The sequence below is a fragment of the Vanellus vanellus genome, assembly GCF_965231255.1.
Source record: "Vanellus vanellus genome assembly, chromosome: 2".
NCBI classification, from domain to species: Eukaryota; Metazoa; Chordata; class Aves; order Charadriiformes; family Charadriidae; genus Vanellus; species Vanellus vanellus.
The window spans coordinates 102,697,484-102,723,583 of record NC_138906.1 but is presented as its reverse complement, the minus strand read 5'-3'; the positions used below and the strand labels follow the sequence as shown (position 1 = coordinate 102,723,583).

Below are 26,100 nucleotides of genomic sequence, written 5' to 3'. Positions count from 1 at the left end.
TGAGGATGAAAGCCCATTAGCAGGAACACGTACGTGGATACAATACAGATCCTTCCAGCAGCTGCTCTTAGACACTCCATCTGCCCAGTAACTGGTCTCTGGATCCTCTGGTGTCTCCAGTTGCTGGCATCTTGACACATAAACCCCTAAGGCCTGTAGCCCCACACGGGTTGCTGGCACCCCTGCTGCATGTGCACACATGTGCTGACACACACACTATGACTCCCTCTGGTAACCCCCCTTAGACAGCCTACCTAGTACCTGGCCCCTGAATCTCCTAGTCTTCCAGTCCCCTCATGCACAAAGACACGTGCAAACAGGCTCTCTCGCAGGTGGTCCCCTGATCCCATGGGTCCTTCTGGTACCTGGCTTGGACCTCCTGGTCCCTCCCATAGCCAACACTCAGGGTGCTCTGGTCTCTCCAGCGTGCAGCCCACGCTTATGGCTGCTTCAGTAATTGGCTCCATAGTACTCTTATCCTACTAGCCTGCTAGTCCAGCTTAATGTTCATTAGCAATTACACACACTGGCATACACATCCACACAATATGCATGCACTCCAGCCTCTACAGCCACTGCCACTCCAGAGACAAGGGCAACCATGATGCTTGGCCCTCTCTGCAGTTGCTGGCCCTCAGACCTCCACGCACTGCAGTCTTTCCAGCTGCTGGTATCACAGAAGCATGGGACCCTGTGACCCCTGGTCCCTTCTCCAGCCACTGGTACTTAGATGTCTATCTACACAGAATACACAGACCTTCACCCTGGAAAACTGTCAGAAATGGAGTTCAGTTACAAGCCTGGACAGGTAACAGTGATTACATACAGGGCATGGCCAGATAAGCATACTGACCAGCAGCCTTGCAACTGGCTCCCTTTGTCACCTCTTCCCCATCTTCTCATATTTGTTCCTCCTCACATTAGCTTGATTCTTCTTTTTCCCCACCTTAGACCCCCCCCCCCGAACATTTTATAAGAAATCTTGCATAATCCCAAGAATCTCTATCCCTGCATCCCATAATGACTCCAATGTCCCTCTCAGGCTGACAGGTTGTCTCCAGGGAGCCTCTTCCATTGTCTCGTCTGGCAAGTTTCACACTTGGACATGAGGTCCAAGTCAGGGTGTTTTTCCTGACTAGATCACTGGAGTTTCACTGCCCATCACTGCTCCTCTGTGCTCACGGTAATGAGCAGCTGATCACATTGTGTATAGCTTACACTAAGACACTTTTCTGTGTTATTGTTACATTATCAAGCAAAGCTTAACAATTTACAAATGATTTTCAATACTGATACTCTAGAATAGAATAGAACAGAACAGAATATTTCAGTTGGAAGGAACCTACAACCATCATCTAATCCAACTGCCTGATCAATTCAGGGCTGACCAAAAGCTAAACCATGTTATTAAGGGCCTTTTAAACACTGACAGGCTTGGGGCATCTCTAGGAAGCCTGTTCCAGTATTTGACCACCCTCTTGGTAAAGAAATGCTTCCTAATGTCCAGTCTAAATCTCCCCTGGTGCAGCTCTGAACAATTCCCATGTGTTCTGTCACTGGACCCCAGGGAGAAGAGATCAACACCTCCATCTCCACTTCCCCTCCTCAGGAAGCTGTAGGGCGCAATAAGGTTGCTCCTCAGCCTCCTTTTCTCTAGACTAGACAAACCCAGAGTCCTTAGCCACTCCTCAGGGGACACTGCTTCCAGTCCTTTCACCAGCTTTGCTGCCCTCCTCTGGGTGCATTCAAGGACCTTCCCATCCTTCTTAAATCGTGGGGCCCAGAACTGCACACAGTGCTCAAAGTGGGGCCGCACCAATGCTGAACACAGCAGGACAATCACCCCTTTTGACCAGCTGGTCATGTGTTTGATGCAATCCAGGATGTGGTTTGCCCTCTGGGCTGCCAGGGCACACTACTGGCTTGCATTGAGCCTACTGCCGACCAGCAGGGCTGCTCTCCAGCCACTCCTCTCCTAATTTATACTTCTGCCTGGCAGTTCACAGAATCACGGAATCATGGAATCACGGAGTTTCAGAGTTGGAAGGGACCTCTAGAGATCATCTAGTCCAACTCCCCTGCTAAAGCAGGATTGCCTAGAGCACGTTACTCAGGACTGCATCCAGGCGGGTCTTGAAAATCTCCAGAGAAGGGGACTCCACAACCTCCCTGGGCAGCCTGTCCCAGTGCTCTGTCTCCCTCAGCGTAAAGAACTTTTTCCGTGTATTTGAACGGAACTTCCTATGTTCTAACTTGTTCCCCATCCTAGATGCAGAAACCAGCATTTGGACTTCTTAAATTTCATCCCATTAATCATTGTCAATGCTCCAATCTATCTAGATCACTCTGCAAGGCCTCTTGTTGACAACAGAGTCAACAGCATCTCCCAGTTTGGTATCATCAGCAAACTTGCTACTGGTGCATTCAGCTCCTGCATCCAGATTGTTGATAAATGTATTGAACAGACTGATCCTAGAATTGAACCCTGAGGAACACCACCTCTCTTTTTCTGAAATGGAAAATAACTTGTTGACATGAGAATGAGCCACTAAAGAGAGAGAGGAGCACAGCAGAAAGTCCTGGGGATTCTTACATAAGGACTCGTGTGCTGCTCATTAGCCTCGCTGTTGAAGGATGTATGCTTATAAATGTTTTGTTACTTAAGAAATCATTACTCTGTACACACGCTAATAAGAAAACCCCAAGGCTCAACTTGCAGCTTGCTGAAAATCTGCAGCCATTCAGCGGAGGTAACTAGTAATACTGTTTTTCCCCAGATGTAATTCTAAGTATTTTGAAAATCAATATAGAACACATATTAATGAAACTAAGGACGCTGCTACATTAAAATATATCTTTAGGACTTAAAATATAGTGCCATCAAATATGCAATTACTAACTAGTTGTTCAGATGGTGTTGGAGAGAGGAAACTATTGGAACACTGCCAGAAAGAATTGCTGCTTTGGGGATTTCTTTACAATTCTGAAATGCTGTTAACAGAACAAAAGGATTACTGGAGATTTCTAAGAAATAACATGGGACTTTTACATGGGGTTACACCTATCCAGAAATTGTGCGGTAGCAGCTCTGCAGTTTAAAACAAATATTTTTGTAACTTTCAGAGTCTTCGTACATTTTATACAACATTTAACATTTCCAATCACATAACTGTTCTTAATGAAAAGTTAAAAGGCAAGGAAATATAAAACTTTTCAAATTTTCAGAAACTTTCCGAAGTAGAAGCTTAGAGGGACCACAGCAGGGCAGTTCTCAACATCATGCTCAGGGCCACTTCCCTGATAACTTACTCATCATCACCTCTGTTCAGTGTGTAATGTTGGGCTCATACAATGCGTTTGTGATGAAGCCTTGAACAGCTAGCAATTGCAAGCAAAGACACTAGAACTGCATGAACAGCCAGGTCCTTACTGGTCCTAAACTGGTAACTTTTAAAACACTTGACCTGACACATACTCAGCAAAGCAATCAAGAAATTTTTGGGCAACACTAGTCGCAAGAGATAAGCAGGTGGTATAATTTCATAAACTTTTCCACTTCCATCATATGGTTCCTCATTCATCTCTTTCCAAGCTGAAAAGGCTGTCAACTCTGGAAAGGCCTTCTGAACAGAAAAAAAAAAAAAAAAAAAAAAAACCAACAAAAAATCCCAACAAGAATGATCTTTTCAATTCCCAACATACCCTTTTTGAAATAGAGGCCTGGAGCTACAGGCTGTAGTTAAGATGCAGTTCCATGATGGATTGAGACAGCAGTCCAACTGCTTCCCGGTTTGCTGTCTGTTGACTCTTTAAATAATGCTTTCTGTTTATCCACAGGTTGAGACATTTTTATACATTCATTGAACCATCCAAAAGGGACACCAAGATCCTTGTTTTACATGATCACAGCTAGTCCAAAGCTCACGGTTGCACATGTATTCAGGCTAAGTCACTGGATAACAGAAAGAGTAAAAACAACTAAAGCGCTTTAATTTTACCATGACATAAACTTACTGAGGTAAGTTTCAGGTACCATAAAACAGATCTGACCTCAACTTTTACTGCAAATAAGTTTTATAGGTGGATTTTTTTTTACTAGCTTTTTTTTTTTTTCCTAGCTGATGTATGTTAACTACTCAAATTAAAAGGAAAAAAGAAGATAGCATTTTAGCACTGAAAACCTGTTCTGTGACCTAAGCTCTGACACTTAGGTCTGTAAATGACCTTGACAAGACACGAGAAACTGCAGATTTGACACAATGAAACAGCTGGAGACAGTGGATGCATTCAAGAGGCTAGAAAAACAGGCTCCATCATTTAGCAGCTGTAATTTGAAAAGATTTAAAAAAACCTCATTTACAACATTTACAACAATCAAATGCCTAACATTAGCATCTTAGGCATAAATGTTGTGTTACTGAAATATTACAAAGGCATCTGGTAAACAGTATTCATGTAAAATGAATTAAAATGAATTAGCATTAAAAAAAAAAACAAACCCTACCCACTCCTGCAATTTATAGCCTCCATCTCTTCCTCCAGGGGAAGAAAAAAAAAAAAAAAAAAAAAAGAGTAAGGCTGAGGGACATATTATTTTCTCAATATTTCAAAAGCTATTGTATGGAATAAATCCATAACCTTGTGACGTGTTGCTCTCTGTTTCCAGAGTTGTTCACAACATATACTTCCCTTCTGCCCTCCAGTCAGCTGAACTCAGGAACAAACAGGTTTAAATCAGTCAGCTAGTTGGAAGTATTAGGCATAAAGAACATAGATCTGTCACCTCCTGATTGGCGAGCAAGGAGGTACCATCAAAAGCAGCAGACAGCAGGAGAAAGATGGCTGTGAATGTTTTGGATGTTAAGTTTAAGTTGTGGGCATAACATTGGAGAGCCATCAGGAAAGCCAGATCTGAGGGCAAGATGTAGCGCTGCCTTCACACTCCAGCAAACTGAAAAATCTTGGCAATCGATCACACGAGAGGCCTAATTCCAAAGCCAGCTGGGCTGGGCAAACAGAACTGCACCCACTGTACTAGCAATCCATATGATGGCAGAAAGTAAAACTCTGGAAGTGGTGGAGTAAGGAAGAGGAAACACAAGAGAGCGTACACCTGGGACATACAGCACTCATGGGGTGATGGACAGTTTAGAAAAGTGGCAGGGCAAAGCAACACTTGAAAAATACAGTATACCTATTCCAAAGAAAGTAACATGATTCAGTAAGTTTCAAGCCTTTCTCCAATCTCAGTCCTCTCTTCTTGTCTCTTTGTTCACTCGTGCATGAAGTGTTTTCTTCTGCCAGATCATTAATTACAATGACAGGTTCAACCAAACAGCGCTCACTGCAATACCCTAGCGGATGTCATCAAAAAATGACATCGCTTGCCATTTACCCGCACCCCCTATTTACAACCAGTCAGTTCACTGGCAGTCCTTGCTTGCCCCATACCCCACACACGTACTCTTTTCAAGACTGGGAGTCCTCATGCCAATTCCTTTCCAAGACTAAGGGATGCTATAACACCCTGCATCCTCACCTAAACCACAGCCCCAAACCCAGAATGACCTGTTTTGAGGAAGTATTGCTTTGACTCTCATCTACCCTTGATTTTAGCTGTCTTGCAGTATTTCACACCGAACCGCCACCTTCCAAACACCACTCAATCCAAACCTCAGTGTTTCCGGAAATAAGGAGACCCTCGGGACACCGCCCTCCTCTCGGGCTACCTCCTCCCTACCGCTGGCTCTCACCTACTTTGCCCTTCCCCAGCTGACACCGTTCCTCCTGGGCCCTCCCGGCAAAGCCCCGCACCCCACCCCACCCCTTCCCGGGCCTGGGGAGGGCTGGGCTGGCCTGGGCTGGGCTGGGCCAGGCGGCCCCTGCAGACCCCCGGAGCAGCGCCCACCGTGGGGGGCACCCTCCCTGCGAGGGGCAGCGGCGGCAGACGGCGGAAGGAAGCCAGGGAGGGAGCAGCAGGGCCTTCCCTCCCCACTGCCTCCATAGGCGCCGGAGTCGACTTCAGCCGGCGTCGAAGCCACCTACGCGCCGCCGCCGCAGCCACGCGACAGCCGCCCGGCTTCCCCATTGGTCGCCGGCGAGACGCGTGACGGCTGCTGTACCCGGAAGAGGAAAGGAAGGAGGCGGGGAGTTGTTAGCGCGCGTGGGCGGCAGCGGCAGGAGGAGAAGAAAAAGAACGAGAAGAAGAAGGAGAAGGGTCTGGCCGGTAGCGGGGTCCGTCCCGGTGGCGGGCCAGGTAACTTCCTCCCGCGGCAACGGGCAGGCTGTGGGGCGGGCGGGCGTGCCTGCCTCACAGTTGGGCTGGGGCTGGTGGTGGGGCGTGCAGGGCCGGGCCGCTGGAGCCGCCGCCTCCGGGTGAGGCGGGGCCGGGCTGGGCCCGGCCGGCGCGTGGTAAAGGCCGAGGCTGTCTCTCCCGCCCTGCGCTCGCCGGGGCCCGGCCGCAGCCTGGGCGCTCTGGGGAGTGCGGGTCTCTGGGGACGCTGCCGGTGCGGTTTGGGACGGGAACCGCCAGAACTCGGTGCTGCCGCGGGTCCCGGGGGTGGTGCCGGGATTTTAAGGCTGATCGTCATCTCCTTAGAAACTGAGAAGTTCTCTGCGTTGTGTTCTGTTCTCTGTGCCTCTCTGAAAAGGTGCTGAGGCAGCCCTCGGGCATAGTCCTGCGTGCAGGGCTAGTTTTTAAACATCGGTGAATTCCTGGTCTTGCTAGAGTATTTATGGAATAATATACGCGGACGTTGGCGCCTGTGAACGCTTGGCCCACAGCAGTGATCTGCCTGCCTAGTGAAAGGAGCTGTACGACAGCAGTGTTAAAACAAAGACAGAACGTAACAGCATAATTTTTTTTTTTTTTTTTTTTTTTTTTTTTTTTTTTTGTGGAGCGCTTCCTTGCCAAGAGCTCTGGGAAACCAGTGATGGAAAATCTGAACTTTTGATTTTTAAGCCGGAACGTGTAATTTATAATACTTACTCCTTGCTAAGAGTGAAATTACAAGACTTCTTTTAAGCACAAGAAAAGCCTAACCTAGAACTCAGTTGTTGTGCCCTTGAGGATGCTCTCATTGTTTAGATTGTGTTAGAAAAGTGACTCGGGCCAAGCTAAACAAAGGTGAGCTTACACCTGGAGGGGTGTTTACAGCCAGTGACCTCACTGTGGTATGCAGCTTCATCTCCTGTTGCCTGAGGCCACACATCTGGGAAAAATGCTGAACGTGTAAGAAACTTAAATGGCTCTTCTCTTACTGCATTGATACTTTAAGCAGGGGTTTTCGGGGGTTTCTTTTTTTTGTTTGTTTAAGCAAATTATAAACATCTGTTATAGAGGAAAATGTGATCAGTTTTATGCAAATTTAAATTTTCTTTTTTTTTTCTACATTTTTTTTCACTGCTAAAAGAAACTGCAATGGAGAGTACAGTATTGGTCACTTTCCTTGTATCATTTTCCATACTACTGTGTGAAAGTTACCATCATGGAGTGGAGACGGCTACTGTTGTGCATACATCAGAGAGAACTTTTCCAGAAAAGGCAGCTGGCATTAATATTGACTTAGCAGGATTAATACAGAAGTTTCACCTTCAAGAACTTTTTCATCGCTATGGCGAAAACAACTCTCTGTCAATGGAAGGGTTTAGAAAACTGCTCCAGAACATAGGTATAGATAAAATGAAACGGATTAAAATAGACCATGATCATGACCATGATCATCATCTTCATCACAATCATGTTGCATTGAGTAAAAACTCTGAGAAGACTGTTTGTCCAAACCATGAATCTGATGCTAACAGAGACCATAGGAACAGCCGCTCAAAGGAACCTCATAAAGTAGAGAATGTAGAACATCAGAACTTTGTACGCAGCAAGAACACCGTTAATGAAATAACAGCATCTGTCATCACCACTCCCACAGGTGGTCACTCCGAATTACAGAATGTGCAACCTGGAGAAGTCAAGCTGGTTAGTCGTTTAGGTCTGACCAGCTCTAATGCTGTTAATGTCACAGGTGGCAGCAACGCAAGCTGGCTTGCTAGCAGCAAACCAAATGAATCTCATACTTCGCCGAAAGAATCGGAAAGAGGAAGTTACCTGTATTCTAAACTGAAAAACCAAAATGCCCAAGAGGTGAGACTGATTCTGCTGGATTCTTGGGAGTCCAGATGCACCAGGAATGTTGTTATAGATTATTTGTCAGGTGCTTATCATTAAATTGGGTACAAGCTTTGTGGTGTAACAGTACTGATAGCAAAACACACACAAACAACTTTCCTTGAAACTTAACATTTTGAAGGAATATTGCATTATGCTCACAAACTCCAAGGAAAATATATATGCAATCTGGTTAATTTTAATTTTTTATTTTTTCCTGAAAAGAAAGACATACTTTCATCAAGTATAAACATACACTTGGTTTTATATATTTATATTGTTTTTCATTTTTCATAATATTTAAAAATACTTCAGATTAAAATCTTGCTGTTGTGCCTTAAAGCCAGAATCTGTCTTGTTTTCCTAATAATGTAGTGAAAGTTAAAAAAGAAAAATCTAGTTAAAACACTGTCACTCTTCTCAAAGCTGCCTCACAAGTGTTAGATAATTCTATGGCAGATAGCACAGAGTTACAGGGAAGTAACTGGCACCTTCTTTCAACCCTGGCCCTCACCATCTTCTTTAAGATTGTATGTAAAGACCAACTGTAAAAATGATAGCTGCAAAATGTTATTACTTTAAAATAGTAAAAATTAATGCTGATAAAGTCTATAGTTGTGTTGTAGACAGTTTTCTTACCCAATCAGATCCTTCTCCATTAAAGGCTTTAAAAAACAAGTGTCTCTCTGGGGTCTTAATGTACAGCCATGCCAGGTAATTCAGAGCGGGTGTTGTGTAGCTTGTGATCACAAGTGCTGGATTCATAAGTTGCTACTGTGTTCTGCACAGAGCAGAAGTACTACTGTTATTCAAGCCCAGCAAGATTGTAGGTCATACAGTGGGGAACTCTTTACTGGAGGTAGCGTATGCAGAACATCTTATGTACAAGACTTTCCATAGTAATCACTTCTATAAAAAGTTACTTAACTTTGTTACTACTTCCTTTAAAACTGAGCACCTCTAAAACTTGGCACAGCAAAGCGTCTGCCCCCCTTGTGCTGAGAGTGAGTGATAATTATGCATCATCTACCAGGACTCCCAAACTAGCTTTCTGGGCCAGAAGTGGGATGGAGGTACAGTTCTTACTAAATTGGTTTGTTACCAGTTTTTAATTACTGTTTATGCACCTGTTTTCATGTGGTGCCACTGCGTTTCAATTAAAATGGGATGTGCAGTCCTTTTGAGATACGTTGTTTTGGTTAATCTTTAACACATGTGTCTTTCCACAGTGCTTCAGCGCATCAAAACTAATGCAGTCCCATGGAATAAGCACTCAGGTATTGTTAACTGCTACAGAATTTAGTTACCTCTGCCCAGCTCTTATTAATCAGATCGATGGCAAATACTGCATAGTCCATGCAACTAGTGAAAAAGCTGAAACTCCTCCAAAAGGTTACTCTCTGCAAATAGGTAGGTTGTTTTTTTAACATGGAGTAAAACTTACTAGAAACCCATTTATGTTGGTTATAAATTTGAGAAACATTTCAAAGTTGAAAGAAGTTTGTAATTTTCTTTTGGCACTTGTCCATGTCTAGAGGGAAATCTTTATGGCATACCATTTGTTAACACCTGATGAATTGAATGAGCAGGAGTGTTTGATAACAGGAATGTTAAGCAAACAAAATGTCATACAGCTGTTATTTATTCTTGTTACTTTTTTCTTTTTTCTTTTTACCAGCTTGGATTGGTGGCTTTATATCCATCTCCGTAATTAGTTTTCTTTCCTTATTGGGTGTTATATTGGTACCACTGATGAATCGCGTATTTTTCAAATTTCTTCTAAGTTTTCTTGTGGCATTGGCTGTGGGGACTTTGAGTGGAGATGCTTTCTTACATCTCCTTCCACATGTAAGTATTAATTACTGTTTCACTCATTATCTCAAAGCAGAGAATTTGACATCTGTCTGTACTTCTTAGTGATAATTTTAATCCCTATTAATTAATACCTATTTGGTGAGTCATTTCTCTGCCTTGTAAGGTAGATTATTGGATGGAAAGGCTTCCCATTTGGAACTGTTTGTATTATTCACAGTCCTTACAGTGTAAGAACTTAACACCATTATCCCCCAATCTGTTTCTTGTTCTTAGTCATGCTGCCCAATCACTTACTGTTCCTTGCATGCAAGAATTTTGTATAAATGTTTTTAGTCACTTATTGCAATGCTGCCCCTTTATTTTCTTTTTCCAGTTTAATGAATTTTATAAATAGTCAAAATTGCTCACTGTATGCTTTAAATGTGGAATAGATAATCCACTATTTCCTGTTATTGGCCACTTAGGTTGCTTGCTTATCCGTTGTAACTTTTTTATTAGAATCAAGCATTTCTGAAGTCCTGTGAAAACATGACTTGATAGACTTTGGAGTTACATATTGGTATTATGTAATATGGACAATGAAATTGGAATATGATTACTAAATTTCTAGCTTTCTTGAAGCTCTTAAACAGACATTTGCACCGCCCTGCTCCCCCACATCCCTGAAAGGTAACTTGTTCCACCTTTCAGATAAGATGGATAGAAAGGACTGAGGATCCTGTGGTGGTTTCTGACCCTGGCCTGTAATTCATCAGGTTCTTCTTTTTCCTTTCAGTTAATTTTGCAATTGCTATGTGAGGCTATGTAAGTCTAAACAAGTGTGAGTGAGGTGTCCCGGAAGTATTTTTTTATTCTGAACACATAGTAGCCAGTGAGGAGGGGAAGAGTGTCAGACTTCCTTTAAAGAAGAAAATTACTGCTAAGTTCCTTGTAGAAGAACGTGTTTGAAGTCTATGAACTGTCTTAGCTGGGAAAGTCATTGGTGTGCTGTCTGTAACTACTGCTTAAAATGCAGTTTCCTTGACAGTGTCAGGAGTTTTGGGGGGGGGCAGTTGTATATCTTGTATTAAGCAGTATGCATAGAGCTGCCCATCAGAGGATGAATACTGGCCTGCTCTGTGCCTTTGCAATGTTTCTTCCTATCGACAGATTTTTTTCTAATTGTTTGAGTTTATATCCAGGGTATTTACCCCATGAAAATTGTTAAGTCTGGACCTCAGACTTGAGGAAAAGAACGTGGAAAATACCTTGTGTTTCTTATGTTATCAGTTCTTTTGAATAATAATTTTCCCTGTTTGGTTCTCCCCTTAGTCTCATGGAAACCATCATCATCACCATGAAAAACCGATGCTTGAACAAAACAAAGGCTCTACGTTCAAACATCTTGTTTTTCAAAGTACGGAGGAGAGTGCTTACTTGGATTCTACGTGGAAGGGACTTACAGCACTTGGAGGCTTGTATTTCATGTTTCTAGTGGAGCATTTGATCACTTTAATAAAGCAATTTAAAGACAAGAAGAAAAAGGTAGAGAAACTATTTTGAAGCTATATTGTATTGCATGATCATGTCTGAATGCACTTATAAAAAACTTTTATGAGTATCATATATATGTCTGGTTTTAATAGTGATTGCTGACTTGATTAGTGTTATAATTTCATTTGTTAGTGACACATACTTTTAAACTACATGATAACTTTTTTTCTGTGGTTCTGTTAAGGAAGATCTCTGAGCTACTTCCTTAACCAGACATATATTACATGCTTGTCACCAAAGTGGATTGTTTAATAAGCAAATATCCAATTGCACCCTTTGTCTCAACAGGGTGATTTAAGAATGTTACGGTACATTTTTTACTTCCTTCTGACATCTCAGGGTGATTATATAACAATCAGAGCTGTTATTTTAATTCTCATACTGGATTATTTTAATTCTCATACTGGATTAAGTGCAGTTATTGTACCCCTGTTGAAGGGGGCACTTGCACAAAACAGATAAGGGTGGAAGTAAGTGCTTACATAAATAAGCATCCAGCTACACTGTAGAAAGTGACTTCATTAGATAGCGTTCCATTTGGAAATACAGTCTGCCGAGCCCCTCTTTTCTTTCCTTTCTCTCCCCTCAATAAAGAAGAGCTATACAGCTTTCAGATTACTGTGCCATTTTTTATGTGGAAGGTAAATAACTGAATTTGGTAGGCCATACATGTTGGTAACTTGCCAGTTATTGGTAACTGAGTTCTTTAAAGACTAGTGTAGCCAGGAGTAAACAATAATGTAAAAGTTAACAGAATAAAAAAAGATACGGTAAAGGCTGGCAATATCTTAAGCTTTGCTTGAAGGAAGTTACTAAACTACTAATTACTTAGCTTAAAAATAGCTAATTTATAGGCTACCACAATGACTGTTTAGTTTCATTGTTAAATTGGTCATTAAGGCAGCAGTCTTGGCGCAGATGCCATGTAAACTCTTTGGCTTTGGTCACAGGAGGTTGTGTTGGTGGGGTTTATACTGAAGCTAAAATAACTGTGAGCGACAGGATTGTTTTCCCTATCTCTAGTTAACTTTATTTGCCAAGAGAGGACATGAAGAGTTCCAAGCAAAGCAAGTTTTTTGTGTCCTCTCAGCCACTGGGAATAGACTTCCTGTTAGTCTAATTATGCCCTATAGATACTGAGTCACTGATTGTAAATCGTGATACAGACACTAGTAAGCAGTGATTGGACATCTTAACTTGGTTTTCCTTCAGTACACTAGAAAAAAATTATACTGACGTTACTGTGGAAAAGTATTAGTGGAATAACCTTTACTCAGTATTTGATGTGTTTTGCTTCTCAGAGGAGCCCCTCTGCTTATTCCTCATACAAAAACATGGGGATTTATGTGTGGGGGTTTTGTTTGGGTTTTATTTTTCCTCCTGTGGCGCCTGAGGAACCTTTTTTTGTCTTACTGTACTTAGCTGAGTTTCTAATGTTCCTCTTCTGCGCTCTTTATGTGGCTTCCATGTTGTCCTCTTTCTGTGCAGGGTGCATAAATGTTGTGACTATAATGTTGCTCATGTATATCCTGAAAAAAATAAGTAAAATATTGATAACTACAGTATTTTCTTTTGGAATAAGAAAAAAAATGAAGATGATGGAGAAAGTAAGAAGTTTTCAGCAAATGAAGAAAAGTTAGACGCAGATGATCGTAAGTCTCAGTAATATTGCACAGTTGTTATTTTGTGGAAGCACTGTTAAAAAACCCTACCTGATTGATGGCAGCTCATAGATCTGCTTCTTACTGTAGGTTGGATCACTACTTGAATTCTTTTCAAAACAAAACCTTTCTGTGCATTGATACGAGAGGACTAGTTCTATTTGCTGCTTTCCTTTAAAAATAATTGATAGGCTAGAAGTAGTGAATTCCCAGGTTTGAAACCTTAATTCTTTTGATTCTGGACTTAACAGCAGAAGTTGAAGTAATTTTGTGAAGCTTTTCTGGCTGTGCCTGTTGCAAATACAGCTGTACCTACTGGCTTCTACGCTTCTCTTTAGACTGTTAGATGTTATATGAGTGATCTATTATTTAGACTTCTGTGTATCTGAAGTCTGGATTTTGTTAGTTTAGGTATTTATTTATAGGGTTGATAATCTAAAATCCTGGAGGTTAGTTGAGGTATTCGGACTGCAAATGATCATGTGATCATGCTGTAAGCCAAAACACACCTCACTAGATACTTGTTAGCTCTTGTAACTAAAAGAGGCATTCTGTTTTTTAGAATAATTTTATAACTCATGAAAGACTTGTTGGTAATGCAGAATAAAAGTGTATTTGTTCATTTAATTGCAGGGGAAGAATTTTGCAAGTTTTAGAAGTTAAAATAACTAATCTTAGTGTGTCACTAATGTTTATATGAGGATGTTTCATGGCCTGCGATAACTACTTTTGAGTGTTTTTGTTTTGTTTTTTTTCAGATGTTTGAACTTGAGCTCCTATATTTATATGAAATACAGGAGTTTCTGCAATTATCTATAATGTAAACCTCTTCTGCATTCCTAATCTTTAGCCCTAAGATGACTAAATAGCATATGCTCTCCAGACACTTTGTCTTTCTGAAGCAATTGAACTAACAGTGTTCGTGCTGTGAAACTGGGACATAGAGCCTTATGCTGTTGTGTTTAAATTGCACTGGGTCTCAGATTAAAAGCTTTTGTACCTTTTAGGAGGCATTTGTGGCCATAATGTAGGGGCTGCTTCTGTTGTAGGGGACAGAAATGAAAAGGTTTGTCTTACTTTGAAATATTGGGAATTATCTCAAAAATCTGATTAAAGAAAAATAAGTTGTGAAAACCCTTGGGGGGGGGGAAAGAACTTCTGGTACAAGAAGCTGGGGTATCAGTTTCAACTTCTAGACTTACTCGTTTCTTCTTTATTGCATCACTTACTCAACTTGGTCATTGTATCTTTGCTTCCTAGGGCATTTTTAAAATGTATAATATTATACTCTGGGTTTTTGTAACAGGGCCTGAGGGCTATCTAGGGACAGACTCTCAAGATCCATCGCCCTTCATTTCTCAGCAGCCAACTGTACAAGAAGAAGAAGAAGTGATGATAGCTCATTCTCATCAAGAGGAGGTTGACAATGAATATGTATCCCGGGGCTGTAGAAACAAATGTCATTCTCACTTACATGATACTCTAGGACAGACAGATCATCTTAGCCATCATCACCATGACTACCATCATATTCTGCATCACCATCATCATCAGAACCATCATCCCCACAGTCACAGTCAGCGCTACTCACGTGAAGAACTAAAGGATGCGGGGATAGCAACTCTGGCATGGATGGTGATTATGGGAGATGGACTACACAATTTTAGTGATGGCCTAGCAATTGGTAAGTGTTAGCTTGGGTACCACAGCTTTTTTAAATGCGAGGACAGTGAAGTCGTCTTGCTGTCACTTATCTCTATCTCACTTGTCTTATTATTAGGAACATAACTAATTAGTGGTGGATCTTTGAAGCCTAAACTCTTATCTGATAGCTCTGAATGAAGGAGAAAAAATCTCCAGTTTTAACAACCTGGAGTGACAAATAAACCAGAAATTATGTGCTTACAGTTATATTTCTTTAGGAAATCTATATACTTTGCTTATTTTTCTACCTTTAAAAAAGTTAAAGATAATATTTTTCAAAACTAAAGCTAGGCTTATAAAACAATATTTAGGGCTTAGAGCTGACTATGTATTTCAATGTCTGCAAGTCCTCAGCAATTATTACTTTTTTTTTTTTTTTTTTTAAGATAAGCTTGTCATTTTGGTCACATACAAAGTAACTGGTTGTTTTTTGCACTCCAATCAGGCCATTAGTACCATTGGCTTCTTTATGTGTGTGTGTGTTTTTGGTTTTGTGGTTTTTTTTTTTTTTTTTTTCCTCTCCATCTTCACTTGTTATGCAGCAAGGTCAATTTCTATATTTTGCGCATCTGGCTTTGCCTATACTGGGCCCTGGTTACACATCATGTATTAGTTTCCCCAGAGCATTGGTGATTAGGAAGATGGGACCTTGGTTTCAGTCTGCTTTAGCCTGAATATTGCCCAAATGGATTTGGCAATATGTATGTGTGATTTTTGTGCTGTGGGAGGTGGGCATGCATTCAATTTTACTGTAAAATGAACTTTGTCCAAAGCATTGTGTTCTTCAAGGTGCTTTACACTTTTGCATCACAGTCCTGTCACATCCCGATTCTCAGATCTTACCATCCATTAAGAGCAGCATTCCAGTTCCTTCTAGTGCTTGCACTAACCTTCCGGTCCGTGCTGCTTTTTGTATCCTGGGAATGTGTGAGTAGGGCATTAATTAATAGGACATTAGTTAGCTATTACCTCTCAGAGATATGATTCATAGAGAAGATACCAATAAAGTCACTATATGTTGCCTTTATTCAGATGTTTGGATTAAGAGTGTCTATATCAGTTAAAGGAGCGCAGAATAAGTAGATTCCTTCAGATGCTTAGTGTGCTGTACTCAGTCTCAAAACAGGCTCAGCATCTCTTTAAAAAGTATTTTTTAAAAAATTATTTTATTAAACACCAGTCATACTGTACTCAAAATGTTATTCTTAAAATTGAATGTAATCCATGTGTCTTAAATTTAAACTGGTATAAACAGTTATTTTGCATGTAATCGGAACACTTAGCTTTTTGTTCATGTCCCTGTTTTTCCCTTACATGTTGTAGTTGTTCAGTCTTTTTTGACAATGCTTCAGTGAAAATACTTCTTTATCATAAAAATAACAGATTGAATATTATGTTTTGGACTTCTGGTTGGGAGGTCAGGTTTGGGAACTCCCTTGTTTTTTTCTAGAAGGAGAGCTAGACTACAGGTATGTTAAAATTAAAAGGTTAAAGTAAGTTATAGAAAGTGAAGTCAAATCAGTAATCCTCAGTTCTTGTGGTAGTCCTTCATAATCTTGACTTTACTATTTAATCTTTAGAGGTATTGGATTCATTTCCAGCTTGTACAGCATTCTGGGGTCAATTCAGCAGCATCAGTCTTTCTGTAAATTTTATTGTAAAAACAAGTTCATTCTTGTTTGAGGAGGAAACACAATAATAACTATTTTCTCACAGCTGTACTTAAGAGTTGTTCAGATTCAGTCAATAGTATAATGTGAAAAGAGACCTTATGACTTTAATCTTATTTTTGATGAAAGTTGGAAGCACGGAATGTAAATTTCTGAGCAGATCAGTAGTGAAAATGTGGTAGAAGGAAGAGGATTTGCATATAAATGACATGCAGAATCAATTACCTCTTAGCATTAGGGAGATTTGGGAAGGAGCTATGACTTTATAGTTATGAAGGGAAAAGTATGAGGAAGGTTAATAAAGACTTATTGAACAAGTGAGAGCAATAGCTTCTAGAAGTCCTGCTGTGTAGCTTGTTCAGGCTAATGGAAATGGGGGTTACCCTCAGTTCTGGATGTACTCAAAAGTATTATGGAAAAACATCAATTTGATGATTTTGTGAAAATGCCAAAAGTACTTGTATGGTATTTTTACCTGTATTTAAATGAAAATGTGAATGCTTCTGTCAAGATAGCTTTAGCCAGAGTAACCCTTCACTTAAGTTCATTTCATGTGATTTGTTACTCATAATTTTCTTCAAATCTGTTGTGCTAGTTATGTAGGAATAAGATGTAAAAGTGCTTATTTTTTTATTAAAGCATGAATAGTTGCAACAAAATGATCTTTTGCGATTTGAACTTTTCTGTGTAGCTTCAACTAAATAACTGAAGTGCAGAAAACTATTTTTATACTAATCTTGTGTATATATTTTTTCTTTAGCTCTTTTTTGAGAAGTGATGTCATAAAAGTATATTTTAAGATACCATGACACTATTAAATCAACTTCTTGAGAGGGGATAATACCAGGTATATCAATGTAGTCTTCAATTTGTCAATGTTTCAAGACATCTTTTTAGCAGTAAAAAATAAAAATGGGTAATCCTGTTATTTAAGCCTGTACTTTGATTGCTCTGTATCTGTACAGTTTACAGCCATATCAGCCACCCAGGTACTATGCCGAGCAGTCAGGTTGTCTTTGGCTTGCCTTTGTGGTCCCAAAATTAGATTTACCATATGTGGTTAAGCGGGATTCTTGTATTTTTAGTTTTCCTCTAATAAGTGATAAAACTGGGAAAACATTGTATAGAGACAGTAATATAGAGGAATTTGTAGATTATTGAGGATGCAGGCATGGGAGAAGGTAATTAGCTTCTGCCTTCCTTTACTTATCTAGTCTCCTCAAACTGAAGCCTGATTGAATGCTGATGAATTCTGCTGTCTTAGTAGAAGATAACTTGTAGCTATCCTGTCTGTCTCTCAAAATCTGCCTCCAGAACTATAAAGCTATGTTTGGAAGTGGGGGAAGCAGACTGATACCTAGAAAAGATTGATAGTGTTCACTAATAACCTCTTTTGCTAGTCAAGTAGCAGTAACTCCTGTCTTGCCTGATAACTACTGTGCGGACTCCTTGACAGTGTTTTGGAGCGCAGTGAAAATCATTCCTGCTGAGGGCTTAGATCAAAGTCCCTTTTGTCTTGCGTACTGTGCATCTCTGAATTAGACTTCACAAATAGCCGGAGAAATGGGTGACCTCTAGAGGTCATTTAGTCAAACCCTCTGCTTGAAACAGCTGTTGGGAACACAAGAGTGGGTCAGTTGTAGCGCTTTACACAGCCAAGCCTTGGAAACCTCCACAAATGAGGAGATTACACCACGTCTGTGGCTGACCTCTTCTAGTGTTGCACTACTGTCTCTTAATAAGGAAAGCCTTTTTTTTTTATGTCCATCCCAAAGCTCCCAAGTTGTGATTTGCAGCCTCTCCCTCTGTTATGTCATCTGTCACCCTTTGAAGAGTTTGGCTCCTTCGTATTTGTGACTGCGCTAAAGGTACTTACAAGCTGCTGTTAGACCACTCCTTAGTCTGGTGGAGCGGGAGGTTAAATATACCTGGCTTCCTCAAGCTTTTAGGCCTTATCCTGTAGACCTCTGATCATCCTGTTAGCCTCTTTTGGACAGTATTCATATCCACCTTGAACTGGGACACCCTGAAGTGGACTGAGAATACCAGGAACAGCCTCACCAGTGCTTAGCAGAGGGGGATAAGAACTTAGTCTGCTGGCCTTGCTTCTCCTAAGACTACGCAGTTTGTGGCTCACTGTACTTGCAATGAGAGCACACTGGTGGCTTGTATTCAATGCTGAAATAGCAGCCTTCCCGAAAAGGATGTGAGGATTATGATTTCAGCCAGCCAGTTCCTACCTTGTACTAATGCATGAGGTTGATTTTGCTCCATGTGTAGAACTCTTCACTTTTCCTTTTTGAACTTCGTAAGATTTCTGTTGGCCTAGTCTTCAAGTTTACCATGGTCTTTCTTGTCTAAAGCTCTAGTGCTTGGTGTATGAACTCAGCCCTTACTTTTCTCCCCCTCTGCCCCTCAACTCAGTATCATCTGCAAATTTGCTGATGGTGCAGTCTGTTTCATATACATCATAGAACCATTTAGATTGGAAAGGGCATTCAAGATCATCATGTCCAATTGCTAACCTAGCACTGCCAAGACCACCACTAAACCGCATCCCTGAGCACAACATCTACATGTCTTTTAAATACCTTCAGGGATGGCAATTCAACCACTTCTCTGGGCAGCCTGTTCCAATGCTTGACAAATCTTTCAGTGAAGAAACTTTTCCTAACATCCAATCTAAATCTCCCTTGGTGTAACTTGAGGCCAGTGAAGATATTGAAGAAAATGGATCGCAGTATTTGTTCTGGTGAGCTCTACTTGTTACTAGCCAGCAGCAAGCCCTGTCAGCCCAGCAGTCCAGCCAATGTGCGATGATCTGTCAAGCCCGTATTTCCTGTGCTCCTGGATGAGACTGGTGTAGGAGATGACTTCAGTAGAGTTTCTGACACTAAGTTCTGTTATATTCACTGCTTTTGTCATATCTATAGTCTGTTATTTCCTCAAACTGGGTCAAGCATTTGGAGAAGGATTTGAAGAGGATATCCAACATGATCTTTCCAGGAACTGAGGTGAGGCTGACTGTTCCCTGGGTCCTGTTCTTCACCTTTCTTAAAGATGGGAATAATGTTATCCTTTTTTTAGAGTTCCACTGGGGCCTTCTGTAGCCATGGTTTTCCATAGAGAATAGACTGCAGCCTTGCAGTCACATCTGTCAACTCTGCACCCTTGGGTGAGTCCCATCCTGGGATGCATCTGAGCAGTTCCAGTTTTTTCGAAGTATCTCTAAACTGTTGCTTCTCTGTTGTTCACTGTCCCTCTCTTTCTGGAATGTTCCAGGATCTGGCTTTGTCTATGAAGACTGAGATGAAGGCGGTGCTGGTGCCTCAGCCTCTTTTTATGTCTACTGTTTGATTCCCTTCCCCATCCATCAACAGACCCAATTTTTTCCTGAACTTTGTTTCTCAGCTAGCATTCCTGTAGAACTGTTTCTTGTTATCCTTGGTGTCTTGTTAGTCTTAGCTCCAGCTGTGCTTTGGTCTTTCTCCTTTTTGTTCCATCACTTTTATCTTACTGTTGCTAATCTTTGTTTCTATTTCTTGTGTGCTTCCTTTTTGAGTCTTAATTCATTAAGACACAATCTGCTCAGCTGGGTGTGTCCTCTTTTGGAAGTCCTGGTGTTCCTGCACAAACAGGGTAGTTCATTTGTGCACTCTGTTAAGCGCGCATTGTAAATCAGCCACCACTTCTGGGTACTTTTTCCCTTTTGACTGATTTCCAGTGTGTTTTACCCTGCAATTCCTTAAATAAGTCAGTCTGTTTCATTAAAATCTAGAGTCCTGAGTTTTGCCTTTTCCTTTCCCAGTCTCCTGTATTCTGAATTCAGTTACCTCGTGCTCACTGGAGCTCAAGATGCCTTTTTTTGCTGTATTTGCCATAAGTTCTTCCTTGTTTATGAGCAGCAGGTCAAGTAGAACTCTAATCCTGGCTGGCTCTTACATCATTTGTATCAGGAAATCATTGCCAGCACAATTAAGGAACATCCTGGATTGTGTACCCAGTGCTGTTACCTTCACGGCTGAAAACTCTCACATGAATGGTGATGTCTTGTGCGGTTGTTCACGTATAGCCTTATCCACCACGTTTTCTTGGTTGGGTGGTTTGGAACCGTGTTCCTAGTGTTACTCTGATCTTGACCAAGAGACTCAATAGGCACAAGAAACTGCATTCATACGGAGTTTTTATACTGGAGCTCTGTGCAGTCAAGGAACTCCTTTATGTAGATAGGCACAAAAAAACCCTGTGACTTGTATTCTGTCTTTTCTAGGCAGTCTGTATCTATCCAGCACAGGCCAAATGAGCTTTGGTGTCTCTACAGCATCATCGAGGCAGGCTCCGGGCAAACAATAGACTTCCCTGGGCAGTAGCTCTAGTCAGCAGGTCTGCCTCTGCCCTGTATCCTCCATGAGAGGGACTCTCCTGTCACTAAAAATCTTTTATTTCTTTTTGTATTGCTGGCCCTAATCTGATGTGCTGAACAAACGTTCCGGGCTGCACAGAACTCATTGATCTCACTGTTGCCAGGGTTGTGACCATGTTCTTTAGATTAGCAGCTGCTACTGGGGACAGAGGGTTCTTCCTGTTGCCAGGCTTCACTATTTTCAAATTTTACCCATCTGGGAGTTCACGTTTCCTGTTCCAGTGCTGCTTTGGTCCTGCCTTCCTCTTTAGTCTGAAGGGGCTTGGCCTTTTGCCTGTGTAGAGCCTTTTCTGAAGACTCTCTCAACCCCCTGTTCGTTATCGCTCATCCAGAGATGCCTGTTCACCACTACTTGCATCACCTTCACTGGGTGCTACACCATGCACCCCAGAGTTAAGGTTACTGTTGCCCTCACTGCAGGGAGGAGCATGAGTCCCTTCTTGCAGGTGAAAAGCTGGACAGCAGTGTCCACCCTCAGGAGTTACATCTGGGTAGAGAGGCTGCTGGAGAACTGGGGGTGGCAACCCCAGCGGAGCAAAGGGGTTGTCTCCTGTGGTCTCATTGACGTTGTGGCTCTTCCTCTGCGAGCAGTACTCCTGGGTCCCTTGTGTGCCAACTACTGCGACATGGTCTTATGCCTCTTTGACTGTTTGGCAGCACCTTGTTTGCTGGCATGCTCCTGGTAGCAGCTGAAGAGGAAGCTGGATGTGGTTCTGCTGCACCCCTTGGGGAGTCTCACCATGCAGGTGGGGCCTCCCCTGCTGTGTGTGAACTGTGGTTCGGCTCTTCAGCCCTGCTGTGTGCTGCTTCCTCCTGAGCTGCTGTCAAATAAGAAAAATAGCAAGCAACAGGTGGAGTGGAGAAAACAAGAAAGATGAGGACTGTTGGACTAGTTTAAGGGGTTTTGTGTGGTGTGGTTTTTCTTCCACCACCACCCCCCCCCCCCCCCCCTCCACTTAAGGTATGATAGTTCACTTATGTGCCAGCTGTCTAGAACTCACAATCTTCGCTGCTGATTTCATGTGACTATATAGCCTCTCTTACTGTTGAATTGGCTTCCCTTTTTCCAGTGACTGACTCTCAGAGGCAGTTGAGCTGCCTTCTTCCCTTTGTATCTTTAAAAAAGTGTCTTTCCTAACAACATTTTCATTTATTACACCTCTCTGGGGAAGGTTGTGTTGTTGAAAGGCATAGGGCCTGCTTCAGAAATAAGATAGTGAAATTTGATTGGCTTTAACTAATTGGAGGATTCTACATTGCTTCTGATTTGGAAACTTATGAATTGTAATCAACAACTGTTCAGTTAGTTTAAATGTTTCCACAAGCATAAGGAAAAAATAGTGAAACTAGTATGTCTGAATCTGGTACAAAAATGTGACAATGCTTCTGCACTTGATGTCTGAATATGCGGTAATGTTGTTTGGTGGTTTTTTTTCCTGTCTCTTCATAGGAGCAGCCTTTACTGAAGGGTTATCTAGTGGTTTAAGCACTTCTGTGGCTGTATTTTGCCATGAGTTACCTCATGAACTAGGTAAGACCCCAGTATTTCCATATGCTGCAGGTATAGGTACTTAAAGGTGTGCTTTGAAAAATTATGAGTGACTTTATTCTGTGGCACAATAAAACTTGATCAGAAAACTTCATCTGTGTCAGATTGTCTACTCGGGAATACTTTTAACTTATTTAAAGACTGTTTTATTAATTCAATTAATCTTCCTTATAAAAATCTAAATATTTCAGCTACTTTGTTTAAAACTGTGTGTCTTGCAGTTACTTACAACTTGTTCTGTATAGTTCCGTTGTAGTTTTATTCTCATTAGCAACATAAATTGTGAATTGCTGGAGAATGCATGTCAGAACTTGCCCTTCTCACATCTCTGTTTAATTTTATTCTTGTGACCTTCCTTTTAACAGCACAAACACAACTAGTCTTTAAATTAAACTATTTCTAGGAAAGATTTATATCTTCCAAACTTAAGTGATTTAAATTCATTACCATAACTTCTCATGGGAATGCACGTGTCTTATGTTGCAATATTTGGCCCTTTTGCAGGGCAGGTTGTGAGAACAGGATGTAGCTGCTTGGTTTAACTTGGAATGAAACTGATTGTTCCTATTGTCGCATCATTTTGAATGTGTGACTGATATTTCTTTCTTAGCTGTCATGGCCACAGTCATACCTGGTGTACAGAATGAGGAAAGAAGAGTTTGCTTGCACTTTTTTAGGGTTTAATTGCCTAGAAAGTTGAATGTTCAATTTCATTTAATGGAGCTTGTAAACCAGTGTGTGTATACATCAAACTAATTATTAAAGTTTGATATATTTGTCTGTCTGTACAATAATGTTATACAGAAATACATTAGAGAAAACATACTGGTTTTATGACATGTTTGGAATTGAATCCTGTTCATCCTAATATTCATTCCATGGAAGTCATCAAACTTGTAATAATTACGTGTACTAAATGTTAGTACAAACATACAAAATTCATGTTATGAATCTGATAATCTTAAAGTCAAATGTTCTGCTGGTTTTGGAAGCAAGAAAAATCTTTTAAAATTTAAATCACACTTTTTTAATCAGCACAGAAAACTTGATAGAAATACTTTCTTTAACAGAGGACACGAAGTGGCATAGGAATACTGAACCAAATGGGACTAGATGAAGCTAGGTGGGGATAAAATTGGAACGTACTGTTGCTAGTGCTCAATGATGTTTATAACATACCAGTTGATCTTAATTGCAGTATCTTGTGGGAAAAGCTGTTGTAACAAATTACTCAAAAGCAATCTTCAAAGCCAAGTTGTTTACTTTAACTGGAGATAACCTACATTTTTATATAGTATCCGTTTTATTTCCAAATAATAAGCTTATATTATTTTACTCTGTTTTAGATCTAATTTGGCTGAACAACAACAAAAAAATCTGTTCTGAATGATCGAAAACCTGTTTCTGGCTGGTAGTCTATCATTCCTTCAAGTAAAATAAGATCTTAAGGATCACTTACAGAAATTAGTAAAGAAATTATTTCTAAACTTATGAAACAGCTGGACTTAAAGTGCAAAGAGCAGTTAAAGGATAATAAATGGAATCTTCACCGTCACTTTATGCAATTAAGTGGGAATATTTATTTTAGAAAATTCTTTAGAATGCTCATGCACATCAGGTACTGCGGTGTTTTACAGTGTTGGTTTAAATGCAAACTACCTGAAAAGCTGCTTCTTCCAAAAGTCCTAAAACTTTAAGGTTCTAAACTTACAATGGTTGCTGCTGTGTTGTTCATGTGCGCTGTTTAATTTTCTGTCTGCCAATGATTTCAGATTTTATGAAGGAAAAACATAAGGCAGATGGCAGCATAAAAATAGCTTATTAATCTTGTAAGTAAGAGGAGAACTTAAGAATACTGCAATAGTTACCTGAGGATGAAAACTCTTTTTTTGTTTTTTCCCTTTTGTAGGAGATTTTGCTGTACTTCTAAAAGCTGGTATGACTGTCAAGCAAGCTGTGCTTTATAATGCTCTGTCCGCTATGCTGGCCTATCTTGGAATGGCCACTGGGATTCTTATCGGTCATTATGCAGACAATGTTTCGATGTGGATATTTGCACTTACTGCTGGCTTGTTCATGTATGTGGCTCTTGTGGATATGGTAAGTGGCTAGATCTACTTGAATTTATATAACATAGTTTAGGAATTAATACTAATTATATTTTGATCTCAAAATAAATTCTTCTGTCCATTCTCCCTCAATTAACTCTTTCTGTGCTTGAATGTGCTGATGACTATGCAGTGTAATTGCTCAGTTAAACGTTCAGATGGAAAATCGCTTTTATTTAGATTACTGTAGGAACAGAGATTGTTTCTCCCTTAGTTGTGAAATGGAAGCAGTTAACAGTGGAAGTAGAGTAAAAAACTTGTTTCTGACAGTGCCTGGAATAGCAGATAGCTAGTAAGACTGCAAGTTGCACACCATCGGCTCCACCAAACGTGCTTTGGCTTTTGCATTAAAACATTACCGCTTCTTGGATTGAAGACAGAATTGTATTAAAACCTATACTATACCTCAGAAGTGTGTTTGTACGGAAGTACAAAGTAGTGAAAGCTTAACTATCTTCTTAAGAAGAAAATTCTTGGTGTGGCTTGATTAAATCAGTTGGTAAATAAGTCAGCAATTTACTCAGGATATGATTAAGACATCAGCATAATTATCATTAAAACAGTAATTAGAACATTACAGATTCTCTCTGTATGTGCAAGTAGACTCTGATAGTGTTGTTCATGTCGAGTGACACCTACTTGAAGAGTAGTGTTAATCCTGTCAACAGGAAAGACCAGAGGAGTAAGACTCTGCTACCTCATGCCTCATGGTTTGAAGTAACCCAGTTTGAACTGGGTTTTAAGTAACTATTTATTCTGAAGGCGTTTTAACACTGTCTTGTTTGTTTAGGTGCCTGAAATGCTCCACAATGATGCCAGTGATCATGGATGTAGCCGCTGGGGATACTTCCTGTTACAGAATGCTGGGATTCTGTTGGGTTTTGGGATAATGCTGCTTATCTCTGTATTTGAACATAAGATTGTATTCAGCATAAACCTGTAGTCCTGATTGCCAGGAAGACAGCTTGGTGTTAAATTATAAGTGGTAGAGGTTTTTTTTCTATTAAATTCCTTAATGAAAAGGTACGTTTGATATAGACTAGATATTTTTATTGATGTGCTTTGTTGTTGTGTCCCTCTGTTCTTCCCCTGATAGAACTGGACACTAAGGTGTTGTGTTGTTTGGTTTTTTTTCTTGACTTAGGATTTAGTATTGCATATGGTACTGTGGAAAGTTGTACTTGGTAAAACATGGTGAACGTGCCAAATCTATTAAAGGACTATTATCTGGGGGGTTAGTTTTTTTTTTTGTAGTAAATTTATTTACTGTATGTAATTATATGGAACTTTTTTTTACTTCAGTGGTTTTGTTGGTTTGAAGAAATGAAACGACAGTGGTTTTATTTTAGCACAATCAAAATCAGTGGATACAAAGCACAGTGAACAGTGTAAAACAAGAAAAAAACCTGTAGTGGGTAGGATATGTTTATCTTGGTAGAAACTTGTCTGTTCTGCATCCACCTAGTTTACACGGAG

General features: G+C 40.6%; 1 protein-coding gene across 1 annotated transcript; it reads left to right on the top strand.

The window, feature by feature from the left end:
- Positions 1-6,128: 6,128 nt before the first annotated feature.
- On the top strand, positions 6,129-25,639 carry SLC39A6 (solute carrier family 39 member 6). Its single transcript, XM_082479924.1, has 10 exons — positions 6,129-6,256; positions 7,413-8,137; positions 9,391-9,571; positions 9,840-10,009; positions 11,288-11,500; positions 13,092-13,161; positions 14,477-14,854; positions 22,418-22,498; positions 24,426-24,616; positions 25,415-25,639. Exons 2-10 carry the CDS (start codon positions 7,421-7,423, stop codon positions 25,565-25,567), a joined length of 2,154 nt encoding a protein of 717 aa, XP_082336050.1. The 5' UTR covers positions 6,129-6,256; positions 7,413-7,420; the 3' UTR covers positions 25,568-25,639.
- The last annotated feature ends 461 nt before the right edge of the window (positions 25,640-26,100 follow it).